The sequence below is a fragment of the Oculina patagonica genome, chromosome 5, assembly GCF_052425735.1.
Source record: "Oculina patagonica isolate OP01 chromosome 5, crgOcupat, whole genome shotgun sequence".
NCBI lineage: Eukaryota > Metazoa > Cnidaria > Anthozoa > Scleractinia > Oculinidae > Oculina > Oculina patagonica.
Window position 1 is genome coordinate 24,865,617 of NC_135762.1, and position 23,446 is coordinate 24,889,062.

The 23,446-nt window shown below is 39.3% G+C and overlaps 2 protein-coding genes across 2 annotated transcripts; one reads left to right on the forward strand and one right to left on the reverse strand.

Moving 5' to 3' along the window:
* Window positions 1-1,502: 1,502 nt before the first annotated feature.
* Window positions 1,503-20,353, reverse strand: LOC144653580 (QRFP-like peptide receptor). Its single transcript, XM_078513617.1, has 3 exons — window positions 20,344-20,353; window positions 16,575-16,815; window positions 1,503-2,706 (listed from the first exon to the last, which is right to left on the reverse strand). The coding sequence occupies exons 2-3, from the start codon at window positions 16,801-16,803 to the stop codon at window positions 1,862-1,864; spliced, it is 1,074 nt and encodes a 357-aa protein (XP_078369743.1). The 5' UTR covers window positions 16,804-16,815; window positions 20,344-20,353; the 3' UTR covers window positions 1,503-1,861.
* On the forward strand, window positions 14,599-16,393 carry LOC144654108 (uncharacterized). The gene has a single exon (XM_078514211.1). The coding sequence runs from the start codon at window positions 14,599-14,601 to the stop codon at window positions 16,309-16,311; it is 1,713 nt and encodes a 570-aa protein (XP_078370337.1). The 3' UTR covers window positions 16,312-16,393.
* Window positions 20,354-23,446: the final 3,093 nt, after the last annotated feature.

The window sequence follows — 23,446 nt, forward strand, 5'->3', positions numbered from 1 at the left end:
GAAATTCCGACTCCAATTTTTTCAGTCTGAATGTCTCAGCCGAGTACTCGTCGGCAAACATCGCGCAGTTGGCGAGCGCGCTAAAGTTTAGTTTTGGCGGGAAAGTTTTTCTCTTTTTACGACCCGCTAAAACACCGCTAAATTTAAATTACGAAGTTCTATTTTATTTAATTGGTAAAACCTCTTTTCAATTCATCGTACAGTAACACTACCTCAAAGTGACCGTGATATGGCGGCATATCAGGTCAGTGACTTGATATCGTAGGATATCAGGACAGTAGATGGCGCTTCTGATTGCCTACTTGCGAATTTGGGTACGGTAAGGGTATGGTATGGTATGGTATGGTATGGTATGGTATGGTATGGTATGGTATGGTATGGTATGGTATGGTATGGTATGGTATGGTATGGTATGATATGGTATGGTATGGTATTGTATTGTATTGTATTTTATGCTGCTCTGAGATAACATGAGTTCCATAAGGAACTCGCCACCCAAGTAACACAGAATAATTTAACACGGGGTCAAAATGCTGCTCTGTGATAACATGAGATCCATGAGGAACTCACCACCCAAGTAAGACATAATAATCTACCACGATGTCAATATGCTGCTTTAAGATAACATCAGTTCCATGAGGAACTAACCACCAAAGTCAGACAGAATAATCTACCACGAGGTCAATATGCTGCCCTGAGATAACATGAGTTCCATAAGGAACTCGCCACCCAAGGAAGACATAATAATCTACCACGAGCTCGAGGTCAATATGCTGCCCTGATATAGCATGAGTTCCATAAGGAACTCACCACTCAAGACAGACAGAATAATCTACCACGAGGTCAATAAGCTGCTCTGATATAACATAAGTTTCATAAGGAACTCTCCAACCAAGTCATACAGAATTATCTAGCAAGTGGTCAATATGCTGCCCTGATATAACATAAGTTTCATGAGGAACTCACCAACCAAGTAAGACAGAATCATCTACCACGAGGTCAATATGCTGCTCTGAGATAACATGAGCTCCATAAGGAACTCACCAACCAAGTAACACAGAATAATCTACCACGAGGTCAATATGCTGCTCTGAGATAACATGAGTTCCATAAGGAACTCGCCACCCAAGGAGCTTGAGACGTATAGTTAGTTTTAGAGTATACTAAAACAGTGGATAGCGTTTTTGGTGCGCGCTGTTTGGCTACGCCAATTCCAAATATCCTTTGCTATTCATCTCTGAGCAAAGCGCGCGAGAAAATTGTTATCTTTGACAGGAATAAACTCAAAAATCATCCTTTCATGCTATATTATCTTTCTGTTTTAGTATATATATGAAAATAACTATTTACCTCTGTGTCGGTGGCTAGTAGTGGATAATTATTCACCGCTAGAAACCTCCACTTCAGTGAATAGTTGTTAAGTATTACCAGAAGTTGTACTAAGAAAAGGGTAAGAAATGTTCAAATATGAAGATAAAAAACACCTTTATTTCATTGTGAGTTTCATAGATACATGATAACACAGATAAAAGAAAAGTCGGGCTGTTCCCCTGCAATACAAATGCCGTGGGATATTTGCATTTGTTCGTTCATCACTTATACGCCAAAGGGTTGGTGGTACTTGTATCTGTTTGAACAAAGAAGCTCCGCCCCGAGGCTTTTGTATACGATTTTTGTCAGCAAAGGTAACCCTTTCGTAAATCTTTGATTGAAAGTGGTTCCCTTTTCACATACATGCAGAAAGAAAGGCAGTGTACCCTTGCGTCTCGATAGTCTTGTCCACGAGCGATAATAGTATTATCTGAAAATGTTGACAAAATCGTTGGCGTTACATGCCATTATGTCGTTATACAATACTTGGTCACTCCACTACAGTTAGATTTCTAAAGCTAAGCAAAATACCATTGCTGACGTTTTGCATCTCAAATTGGATCTTTCCTCTCTCGCTAGTCTTCCAGTTACCGTAAGTGGTACTACGTTTTTGCAAAAGATTTAACACAGGGTCAAGAAGTGATAGAATTCCTCTTTTGATTTGTCTATTTGCAAAGCAATAAACCCAGGGGTTTAGACTAGAGTTAGACATGGCCAGTACTATGGTAAAATAATGAAAAGGCGTTTCTAAAGTAGTAATGTTGTAAGCTGACAGGGCATAATACAACTGATTAGGCAGCCAGCACAAAAAGAACAGAAAAACAACAATGCTACACATGCGTAATAGCTTTCTCTTCGTTTGGGCATTCCTATTTCCTGCTTCTTGAAGTGGGGATCTTTTTAACACCAAATAAATATGTAGCAGTGTCAAACAGGCTATTAGCGATGGAATAAAGAAAGTTAAGAGTGGAAATAGAGTGATCAGTAGCTCACGATGAAATGGCGCCCAACTCCAAATGCAGTTATTTGTTGGTGAGATGAATACTCTTCCGAATGGAACGAAGCCTACACTGCCAATACCCAGAATCCAAATTAGTACGAGGTGTATGTGTATGCGCTTCTTCTTGAATTTTGTCCTGTACTGGAATGGTCTCACGATGGAGTACCATCGCTCCATAGACATCACTGTAACTGTGAACACTGAAACTTTGCTAAAAGCAAACACAAAGTACTGCGAAGAAACCAAGCGACAAAATAACTCTCCTGAGACACCAGTTAGGACTGGAAAAGAGTCGCCGGGTATGACCAGTGTTGGAGTGGCCAGGATGCAAACACCTGCAAACGGCAAACACAAATAATCACCCCAGCGTTGGACAACTGTCTTAACGTTAATAATTAAAAAAAACACTATGGACAATGAAATTTCGTTATTCATATAAAATTTACATGAAAGCTTTAGGGACCATTCATTATTTATGCCAGGGGGTGGGCCGGCAAGATTCATAATAGACAAAACCAAGACATGTTGACCCCCTTCCAAACAAAAGAAAAACATTATTAACACACTTTAATGGAAGTGACTTATTCATTATTCCTAGCATTGAACCTTGAATATTCCTTATTTATTTTCTGTTTTAGCCAGTTATTCATTATTCATTATTCCCTTCCACCCCCGAACAAAACATTCACCTGAGTTCAGAATCCCATCTCAAACAATCACGCATTCTTCCGAAAAGTAGTTATTGATCATCATGCCAAAAGCTACTGGTTTTCAAACAACTAAACCTTCAAATTGAAAGTTGTTGCCGAGATAGAGACAGTTCAGAACAACTGCAAAAAAAAATCGCCAGAGAATACGGGATGATCACTGATGATTCAGTGAATCTTCAGTTCGTCGCAATTCCCCAAGATGCTAGCGAAAAGATCAAGCAGATCAAGCGGGTGAACTTTAAATGTCATCAAAACGAAACATGTGCTGTTACCAGTATTTGTTGAGTATCCTCAATCCAATCAAACTCTTCTGAAGTGGTTTCTTTTAGCAGAGAAGTCGTGGTATTTTAAGTTCTCGCTTTTGAACAAAAATATTACATGCAGCCAATTTCTGTCAGATCGTGTTACAATGTTTACCAAGCGCGTGGGAACGAACGCTGGTGTCGCGACAACAAGTCAAATAGATCGATTCCTTCTTGACCCTTCTTCTCTTGAAAAGTCACGTTAGCAGTGATTCTGCTAGACTACGGGGAGTCCCTATTTTTTCGCAGTCCGTCGAGCTTGAAGCGAAATTATTTTTTGAACTCTGCGAAAAAATAGGGACTGCTCGTAGTCTATGATTCTGCAAATTAACTAAACTTAAAGAAAGGAACAGAAGGAAAGTAACAGAAACAGTCTCAGGCAGAAATAATTATTGTAGAAGAGATTGCGAGGAAAAATCAAAGTCTCTTCGAGATACCGACTTTTTTGCATGAAGTATGAGTCGAAGGTTTATCCTGTGCATTGTTCTTCGAACTTATCATTACAGTTACTTTGTAGTTTAGTTTAACAATTTCCTATCTTCGCGGAGGAAATGCAGCCATAAAATTTTCTCAAAAATGGCTCGTCAGCGCCGGGTATTTATACACATATTCCTCAACATTACACAAATAAACAGCGCAAATTTCACCGAGATCTGACAATTCTATACTTTAAAATTGCAAGGACCTTTCGAGGCAGTCGATTACGGCAGCGAAATTAGCAAATGAAACAGCAAAATATGCGTTCGACGCTTTGTTTTTGTTATAGGTAGACCGCTGTTCAATGTGTTGAAGGCCGTATCGTTACGATTGCTCCACGAAAAAGCACGAAAAAAATACGGATATTTCCAACTACTGTCGGAGAAAACATTGCGCATATAATTGCGGCGTAAACAAATTGATACACTCAAGCTACGTTTTGTCTAGGCTCTGCGAGGGTCGGATATCAAGACAGCTTCTTCGTGGGCTTAAGTGTAATACTCCATAATTTTCGAGCTTTTTTTAAAGTTCGCGGACACCGTACCTCACCGATTTCGCTGAAATTTGGCATGCAGTCTTGTTTTAGGGTCCTAACTACCAAATGGATATTAAAAAGTTTCAATTCTTTTTATTTTGGAAAATATCGAGAAGGCCGATTTGAAGCGTCCGTGACGGCCCGCCAACATGGCGGATCGAAGGTGTTCTTGTTAGTTCGACACTGAACCTGCCGTCACAGTTTCTCGATCATACTTGGCATAGTTATAAAGAACTATCTTTCTTCTTTCTATATATCAAAATAGATTTGGCAAATGTTGAGTTTGGATGATCATCGGCCAAGAAGTTCGAAGGTATGTTAACGATGTTTTGAACAGTCTCAAATTTACTACAAAATGAAAGGCTTATAACTCCACTGTTATCTCGATTTAGAACAAGCCATTTACCATGAACAAAGCTTGTTCATTGGTGAATTGATTCCATTAATAAAAAAATTGGGGAAATGTAACCGTTAAGAATAAAAAATTATGGAACCTCTAGTAAATTGGCCATTTCAGCGCCAATTCAGCGGATCAGCTCATTTAACAGCAAATAATCGGGAGAAACATGAAAGGGTTACAGTCGTTTATAATAAGCAGTTTCCATGTATTCTTTGCTTATCTGAAACAAATACATGATCTTTGCCAAAGATATGGCGATTTTTGAGCGTACGATCGTTTCTCCAAATTTTTTTGTCGGCAACTTTATTTTATTTGTTGTCGAGATTATACGCTGTTGTTATTCAATATTCGTTTCACAAGAACTTCTGTTGCTCGCATTTCCCAAATCACTGTTTAAGAAATTGCCCATTCCGTAACAGGGTCATTCTTACTTTTTCTTTAAAAATTACTAGGAAAGCAAGAATGTCATAGAACGGTTTTATACTAGTAAAAATACCTGTCACACAAAAATTCAACTGTTTGTGTTATCTGGCTGTTTTCACAAATATGCAAATTTAGGAATTCTTAAAGTGCCTATCTTTAACTATTTCACGCTTAAAGATTCCTCTAAATCTTTTCGCCTACCTTTAGGACAAACGAAGTTTTGTGTCTCCAAGCAGAATGCTCGTTATCAGCAATGAAAGTCGAAGAGATACAGAAGCTCGAGTAAAATTCTAACTGCTGTGAAATGAACATCGTTTGAGCTTGACGTGTATTTATAGATTGCTCATTTAACAGCAAATAATCGGGAGAAACATGAAAGGGTTACAGTCGTTTATAATAAGCAGTTTTCAGGTATTCTTTGCTTATCTTAAACAAATACATGATCTTTGCCAAAGATATGGCGATTTTTGAGCGTACGATCGTTTCTCCAAATTTTTATGTCGGCAACTTTATTTTATTTGTTGTCGAGATTATACGCTGTTGTTATTCAAGTATTCGTTTCACAAGAATTTCTGTTGCTCGCATTTCCCAAATCACTGTTTAAGAAATTGCCCATTCCGTAACAGGGTCATTCTTACATTTTCTTTAAAAATTACTAGGAAAGCAAGAATGCCATAGAACGGTTTTATACTAGTGAAAATACCTGTCAGACATAACTTCAACTGTTTGTGTTATCTGGCTGTTTTCAAAAATATGCAAATTTAGGAATTCTTAAAGTGCCTATCTTTAACTATTTCACGCTTAAAGATTCCTCTAAATCTTTTCGCCTACCTTTTGGCCAAACGAAGTTTTGTGTCTCCAGGCAGAATGCTCGTTATCAGCAATGAAAGTCGAAGAGATACAGAAGCTCGAGTAAAATTCTAACTGCTGTGAAATGAACATCGTTTGAGCTTGACGTGTATTTATAGATTGCGCTCGAGCTCCGTTAATTAAGTTTATTCATTTGGCGATCAGATAAAAATCAATGAATGATCAGAATTATTAAAGTCCATTTCTAAGCACGAGAGACACGGAAGTTTTGTTTCAGAAGCATTTATGCATAGAAATACCGGTTTATTTTTGAGCGGGAAATCTGAATTTATAATAGCTGGGAGTTTGGGGTGTTTTTTGGTGTAGCTTTTTTTTTTTGAGGGGGCTCGGGGGGGGGGGGGAGGGGGTGTGGAAGTGGTGCCTTCCTATCCTCTTTTGTTCTTTTACACAGTGGCCTGAATTTGGAACAGTTCGGGGAATTGATTATCAATTACTCTTCGTTATGCCATGTCACCCCTTAATGTGGGAGCGCCGTGCCTCAATTTACGATAAAAAAATTTATGGCCGCCCGGTCCATTTATGTAGTTCTCCACCAGGTCTCTCAATAGGCAGGTTACGAGCCTAGTGGCCCATCCGGCCGGAGCTCATACCGGTTTCCGCAACGTGAAGCGACAACGAGTATTTTTTACTCCACCCGGATGGGATGCTATTCCATCGCAGGGTTACCTCCCTTCCCGAAAAGCTAAAGATTGACTGGCAATCATTTTTTAACCTGGGTAAGGAAAGGGACTCTGGGAGTTGAGAGGCTTTCCAAAGAACTTAACGCATTGTCCCCCAAAAGCTCTATCCAGGACTGTTTGGTCCAGAGTCCAGCGCAGTGACCATTGTTAGGCCATCACGCTCCCCAACCGTGTAAGAAAGTGCAAAAATCTGTTTGTATAAGCCCTGGGGTTGTACAGTTTGGTACGAAATGTGGGCTTTTAAATGTGGTAGGTCTTATATCCGTGGTTGGGGTGCGGTGGCTTAAAGCGAAATTAAAAAAAAACTTCTTGTTTTCTGAAAAACGTTTTTATAAACTGATTTGAATTACATTAATGAATTAAAGGGACAGTGTCACCAAGATTTAATAAAATTTAAAACTCTCAAGACGGTAACCTGGTAGGAAAAAAGTGGCCTTAAACTTTGACAGTTGACTTGGAAGAAATATATGGGCCTTGAATTGGGAGGGCTTATGAGAGAAAAGGATAAAAAGGGGAATTTCACAGAATCTGCTCAACAGCGTACTCTCGAACAGCTTTCATTTATCTGCCCACTGTCTTTTCTCTCTCCAGGTTTTAGTAAGGCCAGACCGCTATGAGTGGATTTACAATTCATATTAACACTTTTTTGAGATTTTTTAAATCCCGGTTCGAGCTTTGGGGGGATATTGCGTTGAGTTCTTCGGAAAGCCTCTGTACTATCATACCGTATCTACTCGAATAAGCGCTGCCCCCGAATAAGCGCCGCCCTCGAATAAGCGCCGCCCCCGGCGCCGCAGTCCCGATGCGGCGCTTATTCAAGGAAATCTGTTTAACTAGAAACAGAATTCTTTTCCATTTCTTTCCATCAAAAGCGACGTTCTGCAGTTCAAAGTGCTTGTTTTACCGCTCAGTTTTTCTATTGAACATTCTTCAGTACAATCTTCAGCAAGAGACGACTTTTGGCAATCAGGGGACCCTATTTTAATAAATGTAAAGGATTAGATTCTTTGTGGCGTCAAACTTTTTAATAAGCGCCGCCCTCGAATAAGCGCCGCACTGGAGGCGTAAAAAATTTAATAAGCGCCGCGGCGCTTACTCGAGTAATTACGGTAGTCCCTTTCTTCACCTAGCTAGGTCGGCGATAAGGACATACGTGATGTAAGTCATGACGCATCACGAGAGGTGTCCTTATGGAGCTCGAGAGGTTCGACTTTAATAAAAAAAAAAGTCCGAGATAACAAAAACAGCCAAGTTCTCACCTGCTTTTTTTGTAAAAATCTGGACGAAAAACATTTGTATCTTTTAACTTGCCCTAAAAAGAATTGATTCGAAATTCATTTCAAATCAATGAGGAAAATGTGTTAGCTTCACTGTTATGTTGTTCTTGCCGCGAGTAAGCCACGCCTTCTTCGAACACGATAATTACTGATGACACAAACGTAAAGTCATGTTCATTTCAAAATCAGCTCGCATTATGCTTATTAACAGATGAGCTCTTTTGTTCAACATTCAGACCACTGTGTCAGAGATCTAAAGAGGATTCGGAGGCACCACTTCCACCCCCTCCCCCCGCCTTCCTACAACAACACCAAAAAAACCCCCAAACTCCCAGCTATTATAAATGCAGATTTACCGCTAGAAGCCGAGTATTTTTTAACCGCGTCAGTCAATAATAAACCGGTATTTCTATGCATAAATGCTTCTGAAACAAACTTCCGTGTCTCTCGTGCTTAGAAATGGACTTTAATAACTCTGATCATTCATTGATTTTTATCTGATCGCCAAATGAATAAACTTAATTAACACATTTAAAAGCCCACATTTCGTACCAAACTGTACAACCCCAGGGCTTATACAAGCAGATTTTTGCACTTTCTTTCACGGTTGGGGAGCGTGATGGCCTAATAATTGTCACTGCGCTGGACTCTGGACCAAACAGTCCTGGATAGAGCTTTTGGGGGACAATGCGTTAAGTTCTTTGGAAAGCCTCTCAACTCCCAGAGTCCCTTTCCTTACCCAGGTTAAAAAATGATTGCCAGTCAATCTTTAGCTTTTCGGGAAGGGAGGTAACCCTGCGATGGAATAGCATCCCATCCGGGTGGAGTAAAAAATACTCGTTGTCGCTTCACGTTGCGGAAACCGGTATGAGCTCCGGCCGGATGGGCCACTAGGCTCGTAACCTGCCTATTGAGAGACCTGGCGGAGAACTACATAAATGGACCGGGCGGCCATAAATTTTTTATCGTGAATTGAGGCGCGGCGCTCCCACATTAAGGGGTGACATGGCATAACGAAGAGTAATTGATAATCCATTCCCCGAACGGTTCCAAATTCAGGCCACTGTGTAAAAGAACAAAAGAGGATACGAAGGCACCACTGATCATTCATTGATTTTTATCTGATCGCCAAATGAATAAACTTAATTAACGGAGCTCGAGCGCAATCTATAAATACACGTCAAGCTCAAACGATGTTCATTTCACAGCAGTTAGAATTTTACTCGAGCTTCTGTATCTCTTCGACTTTCATTGCTGATAACAAGCATTCTGCCTGGAGACACAAAACTTCGTTTGGCCAAAAGGTAGGCAAAAAGATTTAGAGGAATCTTTAAGCGTGAAATAGTTAAAGATAGGCACTTTAAGAATTCCTAAATTTGCATATTTGTGAAAACAGCCAGATAACACAAACAGTTGAAGTTATGTCTAACAGGTATTTTCACTAGTATAAAACCGTTCTATGGCATTCTTGCTTTCCTAGTAATTTTTAAAGAAAAAGTAAGAATGACCCTGTTACGGAATGGGCAATTTCTTAAACAGTGATTTGGGAAATGCGAGCAACAGAAGTTCTTGTGAAACGAATACTTGAATAACAACAGCATATAATCTCGACAACAAATAAAATAAAGTTGCCGACATAAAAATTTGGAGAAACGATCGTACGCTCAAAAATCGCCATATCTTTGGCAAAGATCATGTATTTGTTTAAGATAAGCAAAGAATACCTGAAAACTGCTTATTATAAACGACTGTAACCCTTTCATGTTTCTCCCGATTATTTGCTGTTAAATGAGCAATCTATAAATACACGTCAAGCTCAAACGATGTTCATTTCACAGCAGTTAGAATTTTACTCGAGCTTCTGTATCTCTTCGACTTTCATTGCTGATAACGAGCATTCTGCTTGGAGACACAAAACTTCGTTTGTCCTAAAGGTAGGCGAAAAGATTTAGAGGAATCTTTAAGCGTGAAATAGTTAAAGATAGGCACTTTAAGAATTCCTAAATTTGCATATTTGTGAAAACATCCAGATAACACAAACAGTTGAATTTTTGTGTGACAGGTATTTTTACTAGTATAAAACCGTTCTATGACATTGTTGCTTTCCTAGTAATTTTTAAAGAAAAAGTAAGAATGACCCTGTTACGGAATGGGCAATTTCTTAAACAGTGATTTGGGAAATGCGAGCAACAGAAGTTCTTGTGAAACGAATATTGAATAACAACAGCGTATAATCTCGACAACAAATAAAATAAAGTTGCCGACATAAAAATTTGGAGAAACGATCGTACGCTCAAAAATCGCCATATCTTTGGCAAAGATCATGTATTTGTTTCAGATAAGCAAAGAATACATGGAAACTGCTTATTATAAACGACTGTAACCCTTTCATGTTTCTCCCGATTATTTGCTGTTAAATGAGCTGATCCGCTGAAATGGCGCTGAAATGGCCAATTTACTAGAGGTTCCATAATTTTTTATTCTTAACGGTTACATTTCCCCAAATTTTTTATTAATGGAATCAATTCACCAATGAACAAGCTTTGTTCATGGTAAATGGCTACTTCTAAATCGAGATAACAGTGGAGTTATTAGCCTTTCATTTTGTAGTAAATTTGAGACTGTTCAAAACATCGTTAACATACCTTCGAACTTCTTGGCCGTTGATCATCCAAACTCAACATTTGCCAAATCTATTTTGATATATAGAAAGAAGAAAGATAGTTCTTTATAACTATGCCAAGTATGATCGAGAAACTGTGACGGCAGGTTCAGTGTCGAACTAACAAGAACACCTTCGATCCGCCATGTTGGCGAGCCGTCACGGACGCTTCAAATCGGCCTTCTCGATATTTTCCAAAATAAAAAGAATTGAAACTTTTTAATATCCATTTGGTAGTTAGGACCCTAAAACAAGACTGCATGCCAAATTTCAGCGAAATCGGTGAGGTACGGTGTCCGACCAAAGTTCGAATCTTATAGACTATGACAATTAAGAAGGATTAAACAAAAGCCATATATACAGTGAATGCTTTCGAATTAAATTTGAAGATGAAATACGAAAGAATTTTGCTGTCTTTGACTGAAATTCCACTCGAACTGCGTAGATACGATCGCATGTTGTAAAGCCGATTCATGCAACATTGCTGTCAACGCGAGGTCTCGTCCCTAACGACCTAGGCTGACGACGAAATAGAATGGCGCTTGTAGCGACCAAATTTGGCCTAATTTTTAACCGCTCCTAAGCTAAAAGAAGCCCCCATCTCTTGCATTTGTTTTAACTTCAATAATATCTTTGAAAAGAGCGAGGTTTTTGGTATGGTTTATTTTTGACGTTTGTAATTTTTAAACGATGTAAGTGCTAGTGATTATTTATTCGTGTTTTAGCGTTAGTTACGCAATCCATTGTTTGTGCGGCGCTTTTTATAGATCGCCTTTCAGACACACGTGCGTTGAGATAAGAAAGCTGACATGTCACTTTTAAAATTGTTATATAACGTTTGTAAATGTGACAAGTCACGTTTTTTCCACGAGAACGCAAGTGATCACCCTCAGCGGAAAGTAATCCCTTGAGAAATTAAAACAGTCCCTTGAGAAATTAAAAAAGTCCCTTGAGAGTTAACAAGAATGTCCAAATTTTGCCCACATAACTGCTATTCTCCTACTTTCGCTTGTAAACAAGCAAAAAAGTCTAAAAAATAGGTCTCGGCTTATTCCCGAGTGTTTCGGGGTTTTTTTTGTCGGAGTCTTACTGTTTCTAAAAACCAAACGTTTAGAGTCTCGGCTTAAAGCTGAATAAATACGGTATTACAAGGAAACTGGCATTAATACAATATTTCTGCTGGTAATTAGGCATGTTAATATTATTTAACTTAACTAGAAATGTAGGTTATCAGAGGACAGGTCTAATTCTCTAGAGGCCGTAAAACACTTGTACGTATTGCGTGCCTATGTTTACAGGAATCGAGGGGGGAAGGAGTGAAGGAGTGAAGGAGGTAAGGAGGGAATTCATTTCGCCCACTACAACTCTTTTCCGAGTTAAAAACGAAGAGAAACGACGCAAGGAAGAATCGGAACGGTTCAGCAAAAAACAAAAAACAAAAACATTTGTACATGAAAACTTCATCAAGATCTTAATGACTGCAGTGAGTCAGAAAGTGCATTCCTGGCAAAGGTTAGAGGAATTTAGTACCGTAGCGGCAAAAAAAAATCAATTTAACGGTAAAAACGTGTTTTTTTTTAGTAATTTCAGCATATTAAGCGTTATTAAGCGTTAAGTTGCGTATGCAAATAAGCTGAGGGGACAATTTGCATAAAAAGTTTTCGCGGCTCAAAGCTCGTCATGATACTTAATCATACTTTATGACCTTTATTTACTCACGTTATTTCATTATGTTTCAATGGCAAATATGACAGGCATTTTTTTTTTTCAAATTAATTTTGAATCTGAAAAACGTCAGCTTTCTTACAGCAACTGTCACAGCTTTATTACTCCAGGGGTGTTTACCATTTGTGAGAAAAATCCGGTTGGCGTGACCGTTGCATAATTGTAAGCGATTTTCCGAATATACCGACCAACCAGATGATATTTCGCTTACCATTATTCTACCAGGCGTATCTTTCCACTCACTCGATCTAGCGCCAAATCAGGTGTTGTTTTCCGTCGATATAGCTGAATACTTTGAGGTAGAAAACAAACTTTTTGACGTTGGGCTGATGCTGTTTACTGCCGTCAGCTATTCCATGAGACGCGATTTAAACAGAATACAAGGTTATTTTGAGGTAACTGTTCCCACCTACGCACAAAGCTAGTGAATTTCGTAGTCGAGTGAAAATTGGCACGTTCGAGCTAGATCCTGTCCCGAGAACAAATATGAACACATAAACAATTCCAGCGTGGAATACCAGAGGCAGGCAGCTTATTTCTCCTGTTAAAAAAGTGCTGGCATTTCTATGGTCGAGGTGAACATACACGTTCTGAATTGGTATAAAGACGCCATATTGTAAACACTACTAAAACTGCGCAGGTGCTTAAAAGGGCCTGGAAACGGAAGATTCGTTCAAATGGTAAGAAAATTCCCGACGGTTCGTTCCAACCGGAGTAAAAGGAATATACCTCAAAACGTATTCCACAAATTTCGAACGGAATTTCCGGAAAATTGCTGTTCCATTTGACTTCCAACCGAAATTTCCGGTTTTTTTGGCTAAATGGTAAGCACCCCAGGTTCCTTTTATTGGTTTTTATTATTTTTTAAGTCTGATTTTGGGTTATTTTCCTGAAGACATGGCCGAAACGTACTTTTTTAACGCGCGCAAAAAAATTAATCTTAATTGGCGTGATCCAATTTTCTATGTCATGTAGTGTTTCCATCGCGTTTTACTAAAACAAACTGTTTCGGACGTGCTATATACACAGTCTAAGTTTCTTTCTCGTAGCTTTTACACTCTCAGAGCCATGGAGAGGGAGGGAGCGGAATCTCCCTGCTCTCGGTCCCGCTAAATAAAAGCCCGGTTTGAGTTGGATCATTTATGGCGCAGTAGCCTTTAGAGAATGCTCTTTTATGCTCGCTCTTCCGGTTGCTTTAAGGTGACTCGATCGAAATAAATGACGTGCTGTATGCCGGTCAAAAATGTCTAATAACTTCGCCATTTCTGACTCGATTTACCTGAAACTTTTGCATTTTACTCGAAATTTATCGTAGATTAACACGCACGTCAATATGTCGATGTAATGATTACGAGTTTTGCGCGATGTTACTTTTATTGAACACAGCTATTTGGATAAAACTGCTATTTACAGATAACTGAGCGCTAAGATTTCGTTTAAACTACTGCAATTATCTCATTATAACATCTTATTATGACTCTAAGTTTCCGAAAAACCGTCGGAACAGAAATCTCGATACAATTTGATCATCAAAATATTAATCTCGGGCAAACTTCGAGACTTGGAACGCTCCAGCACTTCCACATTTCGCCCAAAAGTACCATAACCGAAGACAAAGAAAGCTCAATGCATCAGTTTTGACAGCTCCAAATCACATTCGGATATTTGCAACGATGAAAAAGGTTGAGCAAATATTATAAACTCATGACCATTTGCGTCAAAATGTAGGAAGGTCGCCAAATTTACGTTTTTCTAAATTACATGACAACTAACCGTACGAATTGCTTAAAACAACCGGAACATTAAATTGAACATCTTACACAAACTGTGTGCTACTTCACGTTTTTGCAGCAGCCTTGATTTGGATGAAATAATGTTTTAAAGTGAAGCACTGCTCCAACTCTCTTTTAAACACGGCCATGTTGTTGTTTGAATTCTTCAGTTGATGCTATGCAAATTGCCTTGGGTTTGGTGAGAATTTGAAGAATTTACACATAGATAAGGGGGTGCATTTTACGCCATAAGACGGCGTTATTTGAATTAAAATACACAGACTACAATGTTTAATTTCAGTTTTAGTACCAACCCTTTTCAAATTTCATGTGGCATAAATTAAGGACACCTCTGACATCAGAGAGTTGGAGCAGTGCTTCTTTTTAAAACATAATGAACAAAGACCCGACAGACCGTCTGAACAAAAAGGTGACGGAAAAGCTGCTAACCCTGAAACGAAGCGGAGATCTATCAGAGGCTGTTTACAACAAAATCAGACCTCGACACAAACAGCCACCAAGAATCTACGGTTTACCTAAAATCCACAAGGCCGACGTACCTTTAAGACCTATTGTATCATGCGTTAACACCTTTGCATATGATTTGTCCGCCTACCTAGCTAACATCTTGTCTCCTTTAACAGGTAACTCGGATTTCGCAGTGACCAATTCAGCCCACTTCGTATCCACCATCAGCAGTGAGACGATCCTAGACAACGAGATCATGGTGTCTTTTGACGTGGAGTCGCTGTTTACAAACGTTCCTATCGACGGCGCTGTACAGGCCGCGCTACGGAAACTAGAGAACGATCCCAGCCTTGCCGATCGCACAACGCTCACACCTTCTCAGATCACTGACCTCCTGAATTTCGTATTGAGATCCACATACTCAGTCCAGTATAACGGATCAATTTACGAACAACGGGAAGGCGCAGCCATGGGAAGTCCAGTTTCCGCTGTTGTTGCTAATCTCTACATGGAGAGCTTTGAGGAGCAGGCAATAAATTCATCATCCTACAAGCCTACGATATGGAAACGCTACGTGGACGACACTTTCACCATTTTGGATCGCGGGAGTGTCAACAGCTTCTTACAACATCTTAACAACCAGCAGCCTTCCATCCGCTTCACCATGGAAACAGAGAATGACTGCAAAATCGCCTTCCTCGACACCACAGTTTCGAGAGAACCAGACGGCCGGCTCACCACCAGCGTATATAGAAAACCAACACACACTGATCAATACTTAGCGTATGATTCACACCACCCTCAATCAGTAAAACGCGGTATTGTTAAGTGTCTTTACGATCGTGCTAAACGCCTCGTAACAAAACCATCTGTTATATCCAAGGAAAAAAAACATCTGTCATCTGTTCTTGTTTCTAATGGTTATCCTTTTTCTTTCTTGCAGAAGATCACCAAGACCAGAAAGCCGAGCACCAGTGCTGAGCCTACGACCGAGTTTAAATCTACTGCGGTTTTACCCTACGTCAAAGGTCTTTCCGAACAACTTCGCCGCTGCCTACAACAACAAGGCGTGCGGGCTGTTTTCAAGTCGGAAACCACACTACGATCACACCTAGTACGGCCGAAAGACGCTGTTGATTCCACTAAGCAAGATGGCGTTGTTTACAGGATTCCCTGTGAATGTGGCAAAGTTTACATCGGTGAGACGGGAAGACCAATGCAAGACAGAATCAAAGAGCACGACCGGGACATCCGACTCGCCCGTACCCAGACCTCCGCCGTTGCAGAACACACCAACAACACCGGACACTACCCGCTTTGGAATGAGGTAAAGTTTATTGATCGCGACCAACACTGGTACAAACGCAGGGTCAAAGAGGCAATTCACATAAGACTTCACCCTAATAACATCAACAGGGATAATGGAATTGAAATTCCTGAGGCGTGGATGCCTACGATCAAAAAAACAACAACAAGAGAACTGTGCGACAGCGGACCGCTGAGGGAACAACAGGACACAGAAACAGCGAGGATCGAAATGCGCCAATCACAGCTGTTGAAAACCAACCAATCACAGCGCAGCAGCGTGCTTTATAAGTTCACGCACAACCAGTCGACCTTATCGCCTGATGAAGACTAGCAGTGTGCAGTCGAAACGTCGCGATCTACATCACAAGTGACACTACGTCGTGAGACAAACGAAAAATACTTTATTATTATTATAACATTAGTCAATATCTAAAATATTATAACATTATTAAAACATTAGTCAATATCTTTTCACGTTGGAAAAAATATTTTTCTGTGAGTCAATTTTGAAATCCCCTGGAAACTAAAATAATTAATTAATTAATTAATGGAAAATAATAAAAGAATGATTTTCAGAGCCTTTGCTCCTTTTACCTGTCAACATGTCTGTTATGGCTAAACTAAACAAAAAAGTGTTGTAAGCGGATCTCAGGATTTCTCTGTTTCGCATAAGCGCAACACAAACCAATCCGTTGCCAAGCAACGCTGATACGGAAATTACACCAAGGAAGACTTGAACAACGGTGTGAGAAGACTGCGGCGAGACTTCAGCTGTTCTTGTCAAGTTAGTAGAGTTTACTTCACGGACGCCTCCAGTGTACATTATAAATTCTGACTGAAGATGGAAAATAGTAAAAAAATATCAATATTAAATTGCGAATCAGTTGTGATCTCGTCATGTATAGAAGAACTTTCATTAAAACAAAAGCCCTACTTCTTAAGCATTTCATATTAATTCTTATTTTTTTCCAAGAGGGCACGGTAACGAATCCTGCAATCTGATTGGTTATTAGCGCGGGCAAGATTCTCCTATATCTGCCCACGGGCCACGGTAACGCTTTCGTGAGTTTCATTTCGCCGCGAGACGAACGAACCCATGACAGTTTTGCTCTCCAAAATGATTTAAATCGATGTAGTTGCTCACCAACCGTTGTAAATTTGAAAGGGAAAATTAGCAGTGGAATTAAAGGCCTTGAAGTTCTCCAAAAGGCGAGTATTTATTCTCTTTAGTGACAAAATGAAGTTATAGTTTTATGGCCGTGGTTTGCCGATCGTTGTTTGTGCATTCGCACTGATTTTCACGCCATTGCGGTCAACTGCAAGTCGCCGGTTTACAGACTCGATTTATCCTTTCAAACACCTTGCTTCTCTGCTACTTTTCTCCAAAACCGAATATGCTTATCGCCATTCAAGAAAATGAGATGCTTTATTAAAAAACAGTCAAATTAATTCTCGCAATATTGTGCCGTCACTGTGCAGGCGACCAAACTACACATTTCAGCTTCATTCAGTTTCACTTTCGCAAACTTTTTGTCAAAACAGAATACTGTGGGAATCAACACAGAGGTTTTTGACTCGTTAAATACAAATGTAAATAGCTAAGTGCTTTCCAGTCCGAAAAGTAAGTTTAATTAACTAAAGAACTCACAAGCCGAAATGGAGTTAAAAGTGTTTCGCATCTCGCTGATTGCTCTGTTCTACATTGTGCTTTTCTATTATTTCAGATGCTTTTTTTCTTTTTTTTTTTTTTCAGATGAAATTTTCCTTGAGTACTGTTCATTTTAGTGAATTTATTTTGTTTGGCAGTAAGCTCTTATAGCAAACAGATCATTATTTACTCTTGCCGTAGCTTATGGCGATCGACTCAACATTGGATGCGCGCGTATATAAATACAAACACATTTGCCACAAAGTCTTTGTAGGTTTTTTAGGTGTTTTTTAATCAAACACATTAAAGTAGGAAAAAAATAAATAAGTTATTTACCGGCTTAGGGTCGGTCCGTATAGTGAAAAACTGTGACCGAGGCCTTGAAAATGCTGCCCGCGGCCTGGCATCGGCCCCAGCCGGCAAATAACATATATATGATCATAGACTGAATATAGCAAGTGATCTTCTTTTGATCTTCAATAGAACAAATTATGATAAGTTTTGACTATAAGACATTTATGTTTTTATCCTGGATGTCAGAGGGTTTTTTTTTTCACCGCAAAAAAAGGAAAGAAAAAAAACCTCCGGTACCCAGGGTGTCGTGCTATGAAAGACTGTTTGAAATTTCATTTTCATCCAGATTTTTTCCAGTGGACTTTTTTTCTTTCTGAGTAATCGTAACCATTAATCAAAAGAAAAACGCAAGAACAATATTGTAAACACAATTTCATTCACTCGCTTGGCCGATGACCATGGTTTTAGTTAATTGTTTGCGAATGTATGTAGTCTCCCTTTTCGGTATTTGCTTATTGCAGAAGCTGAAACTATAACTTGTTTGTGATAACGAATTTGTATGTCAGGGTTAATTGTTGCTCGGTGCATATGCATCCTTAACATCTCGTGAATAAACAAGGGAAATTGAAGCTCTATAGCTTCTCAAGCATTACCAAAGAAACAATTCCTGAGAGCAGAGAGATCCGAAATTCGGCATAAAAATCTGGTTTCGTGTCGGAAATAGATCAAAAATAAATGAAACACTGAAAACAGCTCATAAAATAACAAACTTTCATTTCTTAATCAGTTGACACATATGCATAGGTGGCTATAGCAATGACAGTGTTTATCTGCGAAAAAGTCTGAGAAAAAGGCCAATCATGCGCGATCAAAATCATGCAGAGAGATGCATGATTTTGATCGCGTATGACTGGCACTTATCTCAGACTTCTTCGCAGATAAACACTGTCATTGCTATAGCCACCTACGCATATGCGTCAACTGATTAAGAAATGAAAGTTTGTAATTTTATGAGTTGTTTTCAGTTTTTCATTTATTTTTGCCCTATCAGTCGGGGGAACAAGCGCCAGTTGATGGCGCGATCACTTCTCCGATCCGAGAAGTGACTGAGCCCGCAGTTTTCGTCCCAGAAGTTGTTAAGCAACGTGACGTATTTATTCGCGCGATTGCTTTCAGAGCACTCGTGAGCGCTCGCGCTAGTTTTTGATTGGATGAAATAATTCGGAAACTCTTCGAGTGCTTCAACGAAGATTTGCCAAAACTGGCGATTGTTCCCCCGACTGCTATTTTAGACCCGAACCCAATACGCCTGCTAGCGCTTTGCGCGTAACGCGTTTATTTGGACGCATTTTCGCTATCCAGCCACATTGTCGAACAAATATCAGGCAATTTTCCAGGGTTTATCTAGGTCTTAAGCTTTTCAATTCTCCTACTCGCTCTATAGCATCTTCTAGAAGAAAACTTGAATTCGTTATCAGCAACTACGGATTATCTGAACGCCTTAAAATGGAGATCTCTTTGTCAACACGTCGTCCAACTATTACCTGTCAATTTTTCGTCCTGTTTTTCTTGTGAGTGAACCTAACATAAACCTTGACGATTTTATTAAGTTTCCACGGCATTTTTTGTCTGTAGAACTGTTGTACTTCAAACAAAATTAAAAATAAGAATTAAAAAAAGATTATTCCCGCGTCTGAGATGAATAATATATACGTCTGTTACAGACTTATACAGGTGTTAATTATGCTCGTCCGTGACTTTGTATTAATTCGTCTCATTTTACTTTTGACATAAAATACATCTCAGAGCTATACGTCCGAAAGGTGTTTGTCTTCCAAAGCAATTAAAACGTCCTATAAGCAAACACAAGTTCTCAAGACCTTAAATTGACCAATCCTCAAATGTTCAACTATCAGAAGTAGGGTTGATAAAATCCACCTAATCATTTAACTCCTGTCTATTTGTTATTATGCTTTTTATAAAGATGGTTTAATTGACATATTTGTGCTTTGTTTCAATATTAACAAACGCGAACTAAAAACATGTATTTTTTAATATTCCAAAAACAAATTACTTAATTAACAGCATAGCCTGCGTAGCAGGCGTCTGTGTAGTTTTTAGGGCGTTTAAAAGAGTGCGCGAAACTACGGCGCCTGCTACGCGAGCTATTAACAGCAGGACAGTAAGAACAGGGCGCCTGGGTGATAAAAACTGAATGAACAAGAAAATGATTTTGGCTGTAGATTTACAGGCATCGCAAATTAAAGTGGTTAAAGTTGTCAATGAAACACGTTACCATGGTAACAGCAGAACATTTATCAACAAGGAAGTAGTATGCAAAGCTTTCTCTCTTCTTCTCATCGAACGAGGAAATTAATTATAAATTTAGTGCGTGTTTCGGTATATCGCTTCTACGTTTACCGTGAATTGTCGCTAGTAGAATCCTCACCGTTTTGGATCCTTAATAGCTGAACATTGCACGGATAGAAAATTTCAGGAGGACAAATGTTAGGAATCACTGATTACCCTTCATCCAAAAAGCTGAGCGTCTTCCCAGCGAATAAGCATGTATAGGCACACACATTACTAATCTAACAGGAACGTAGAGAAAAAAGCTATTTTGAGAACGGAGCATCATATGTGCTATCGCTTTTCGCTCTTCAGGTGGAGTATCTGCATGACTGCAAGTTCTTCGTCTCAAGGTGTTGAACTGTCATGAAATGCTATTTCATTGCTGCCTTATGTTGTGTAATGAATGGATCTACAAAACCCATAAGAAAACCAAAGCAAATCTCATTACGACGAATTCAGCAAACGGAGTGCCACTCGTGTTTACGCGTACTGGAGTATTTTTTCCCTTATGTTTTGTTAATGACTATCACCTCTCTATGATGGAATCATACTTTTAGGCGATTTTTGGCTTTTGCTCAAGGTGGACCGTTACTTAAACAGACACCCCCCTCCCCTTCCTTCTTTTCTCCTCAACTTTACGCTTATTATCCAGTAAGCGCTAACTTTCCTCTTGCGTTAACACTAGGGCTGCATTTGTGATATAAAAAATGATAAACCAAGTGCTTTCAATTTTTGGTTTTCAATTGAACTATCCTTCTCAAAGAATAAAACTAACCCCCCAAAATAGTAGTAAGACTTACCTTTTATTGCTAAACGAAAGTAGTGAAATTCCTCCCTACTCTAAAATTGAAGTTCTTCTGTGGAATGGGAAGTAACAGCGCCGAAGGAATATCCTTTGAACAACATAGAGCTTCACTTAAAATGCTGGCAGATCCACCCCCTCACCTCAACGCCTATCAGCTGTCAAAATACTATTATTTAACAATTATCCTGCGAAATCGCGCGGAATATCGCCTGATACTTAGCCGACGAGGCCGTAGGCCGAGTTGGCTAAAATCAGACGATATTCCGCAAGATTGAGTAGAATAATTGTTTTATTATTCAACAAATTGTCAACGAAGCACATTCTGCAGAAAGAAAAACTGTAATTATGCAGCGCTTAAAAGGTAAAGGTAAAGCTTTACAAGAATTCGGACGAATCTTCGCAACCTACGTATATCGCAGGACATCTGTTATGTACAGATGACTGATAACGTTAACATTTTGACCATATATGGGCAGCGCGCGCATTTGTTGAATAATAAAATAGACTATTGGCTAGCCTGCGTGCAGCCGTCAAGGAAATGGAAGACGGCTGCACGCAGGCTGACTAGTGGCTACAATCATTGACAAAAGTGTTGACACATTGTCAATTTACGCCCTTTTTTATTGTTATATGGACCAATTTCATCCTTTTGCCCCACTTTCCAACCCCCCTCCCCCCAATCAATGTTGTAGTTTGTTTCTAAGAGTCCTTTGCTACCATTTTACAACATTGGATGGGGGGAGGGGGGTATTTTAGCAGAGAGTCATGAAATTTATAAACTAGTGGTAAATTTGTCATAAAAACCGCAGAGCGAAGCCAATGTGTCAACTACTTTTGTCAAAGATTGTCTGAGGTCTATTTGAGTGAAAAGAAAGGATACCCGTTACCTATCTTAGCTCTAACAGGTTTATTTCTAGAAAGCACGCTAAATGTGTGGCGTTAGAGTAGTTTTGATTATTTGAAGTTAAAAATAATGTCTTCAGTTGAGAAAATAAAGACAAAACGGGTTCAGATCCCGTGCATGGTTCTTAGCGCGTGACTATCTAGGGTCGTATTATTTATTTTCTTGTTTAAAAGTGTTAAGCGGGGCCTCCGCAGTGATATTCCTGTTAACTATGTTCGTTTCATTGTTACAAAGCGGCCGGCTCATTTTAAGAAAAAGCAGCAATACACGTTCTCTCTAGCGCGAAACCAAATTCCCGGGCGGTTGAGATTAATGTTTAACAAGATGTACGATATCGTGAGGCTAGGAAATACTCCCATTTGTCGCTGAAATTCCCTAAGAAAACCAGAGGTAAAGGACTCTTTGTCAAAATTATCTCGCTAGAATGGTTCTTGGCCACACAATTCGCCAAAATCTGTAAATTTGAACGATTAACCACGGTTAACCACGGTTAACCATCAGTCTAGAAAGGATTAGGAATGTTCTTTGTTTACTGATGGTTAACCGTGGTTAACCGTGGTTAACCGTGAAATTTCAAAAGGTAGACACCTTTTGGGCTTGCTGAAGGCTGTTTATAGTAGAAAAAGAGACAATGAAGACTTTCGTATCTTAAGTTAGCTTTTCATGTTTAAAGAAATGCTTAAAAGAAGCGTCAATAAAACATGAAGTAACAACAATTGGAGCTGTCACGCGCACTTGTCACGCTTCATCCAACTGCGTTGGATATGTCACAAGGTATATTACATTGCATAAGCGCATTGTTACTTTGACATAACAGTTATTCGCCTAACGGTGAAATTTCTTTCATTATTCCATAAACTGGCATTTGGAAATGAAATGGGCAGTAAACACGGGCTTTATATTTCTTTGATCGTCTCGAACGATGATTTGCGTGCGTGACCTCCTCGCAGTTTAATGTCTTCAGACACCTCTATGCTATATGCCAAAGGCTAGGAAACGTGTCATTAGTTCAACATAATTTTCTTCTTTTTCAACCATTTTCACATCAGAAATAATCAGGTAAATGCAGGAGTTTCTTCATCAATTACAGCAGCGATAAACATTTTGCCTCAATTTATTCCATTTTTGACCCTTTGATTGCGTTATCGTCAAATTCGTTAATGGCCTCTAATTAGAAACCAACTAATACAGCATCAATGCCGATTGGACATTACGCGCTGTTCTTAAGATATATTCCGTTTTGCACCTCGGACAATCATTGACAAAAGTGTTGACACATTGTCAATTTACGCCCTTTTTTATTGTTATATGGACCAATTTCATCCTTTTGCCCCACTTTCCAACCCCCCTCCCCCCAATCAATGTTGTAGTTTGTTTCTAAGAGTCCTTTGCTACCATTTTACAACATTGGATGGGGGGAGGGGGGTATTTTAGCAGAGAGTCATGAAATTTATAAACTAGTG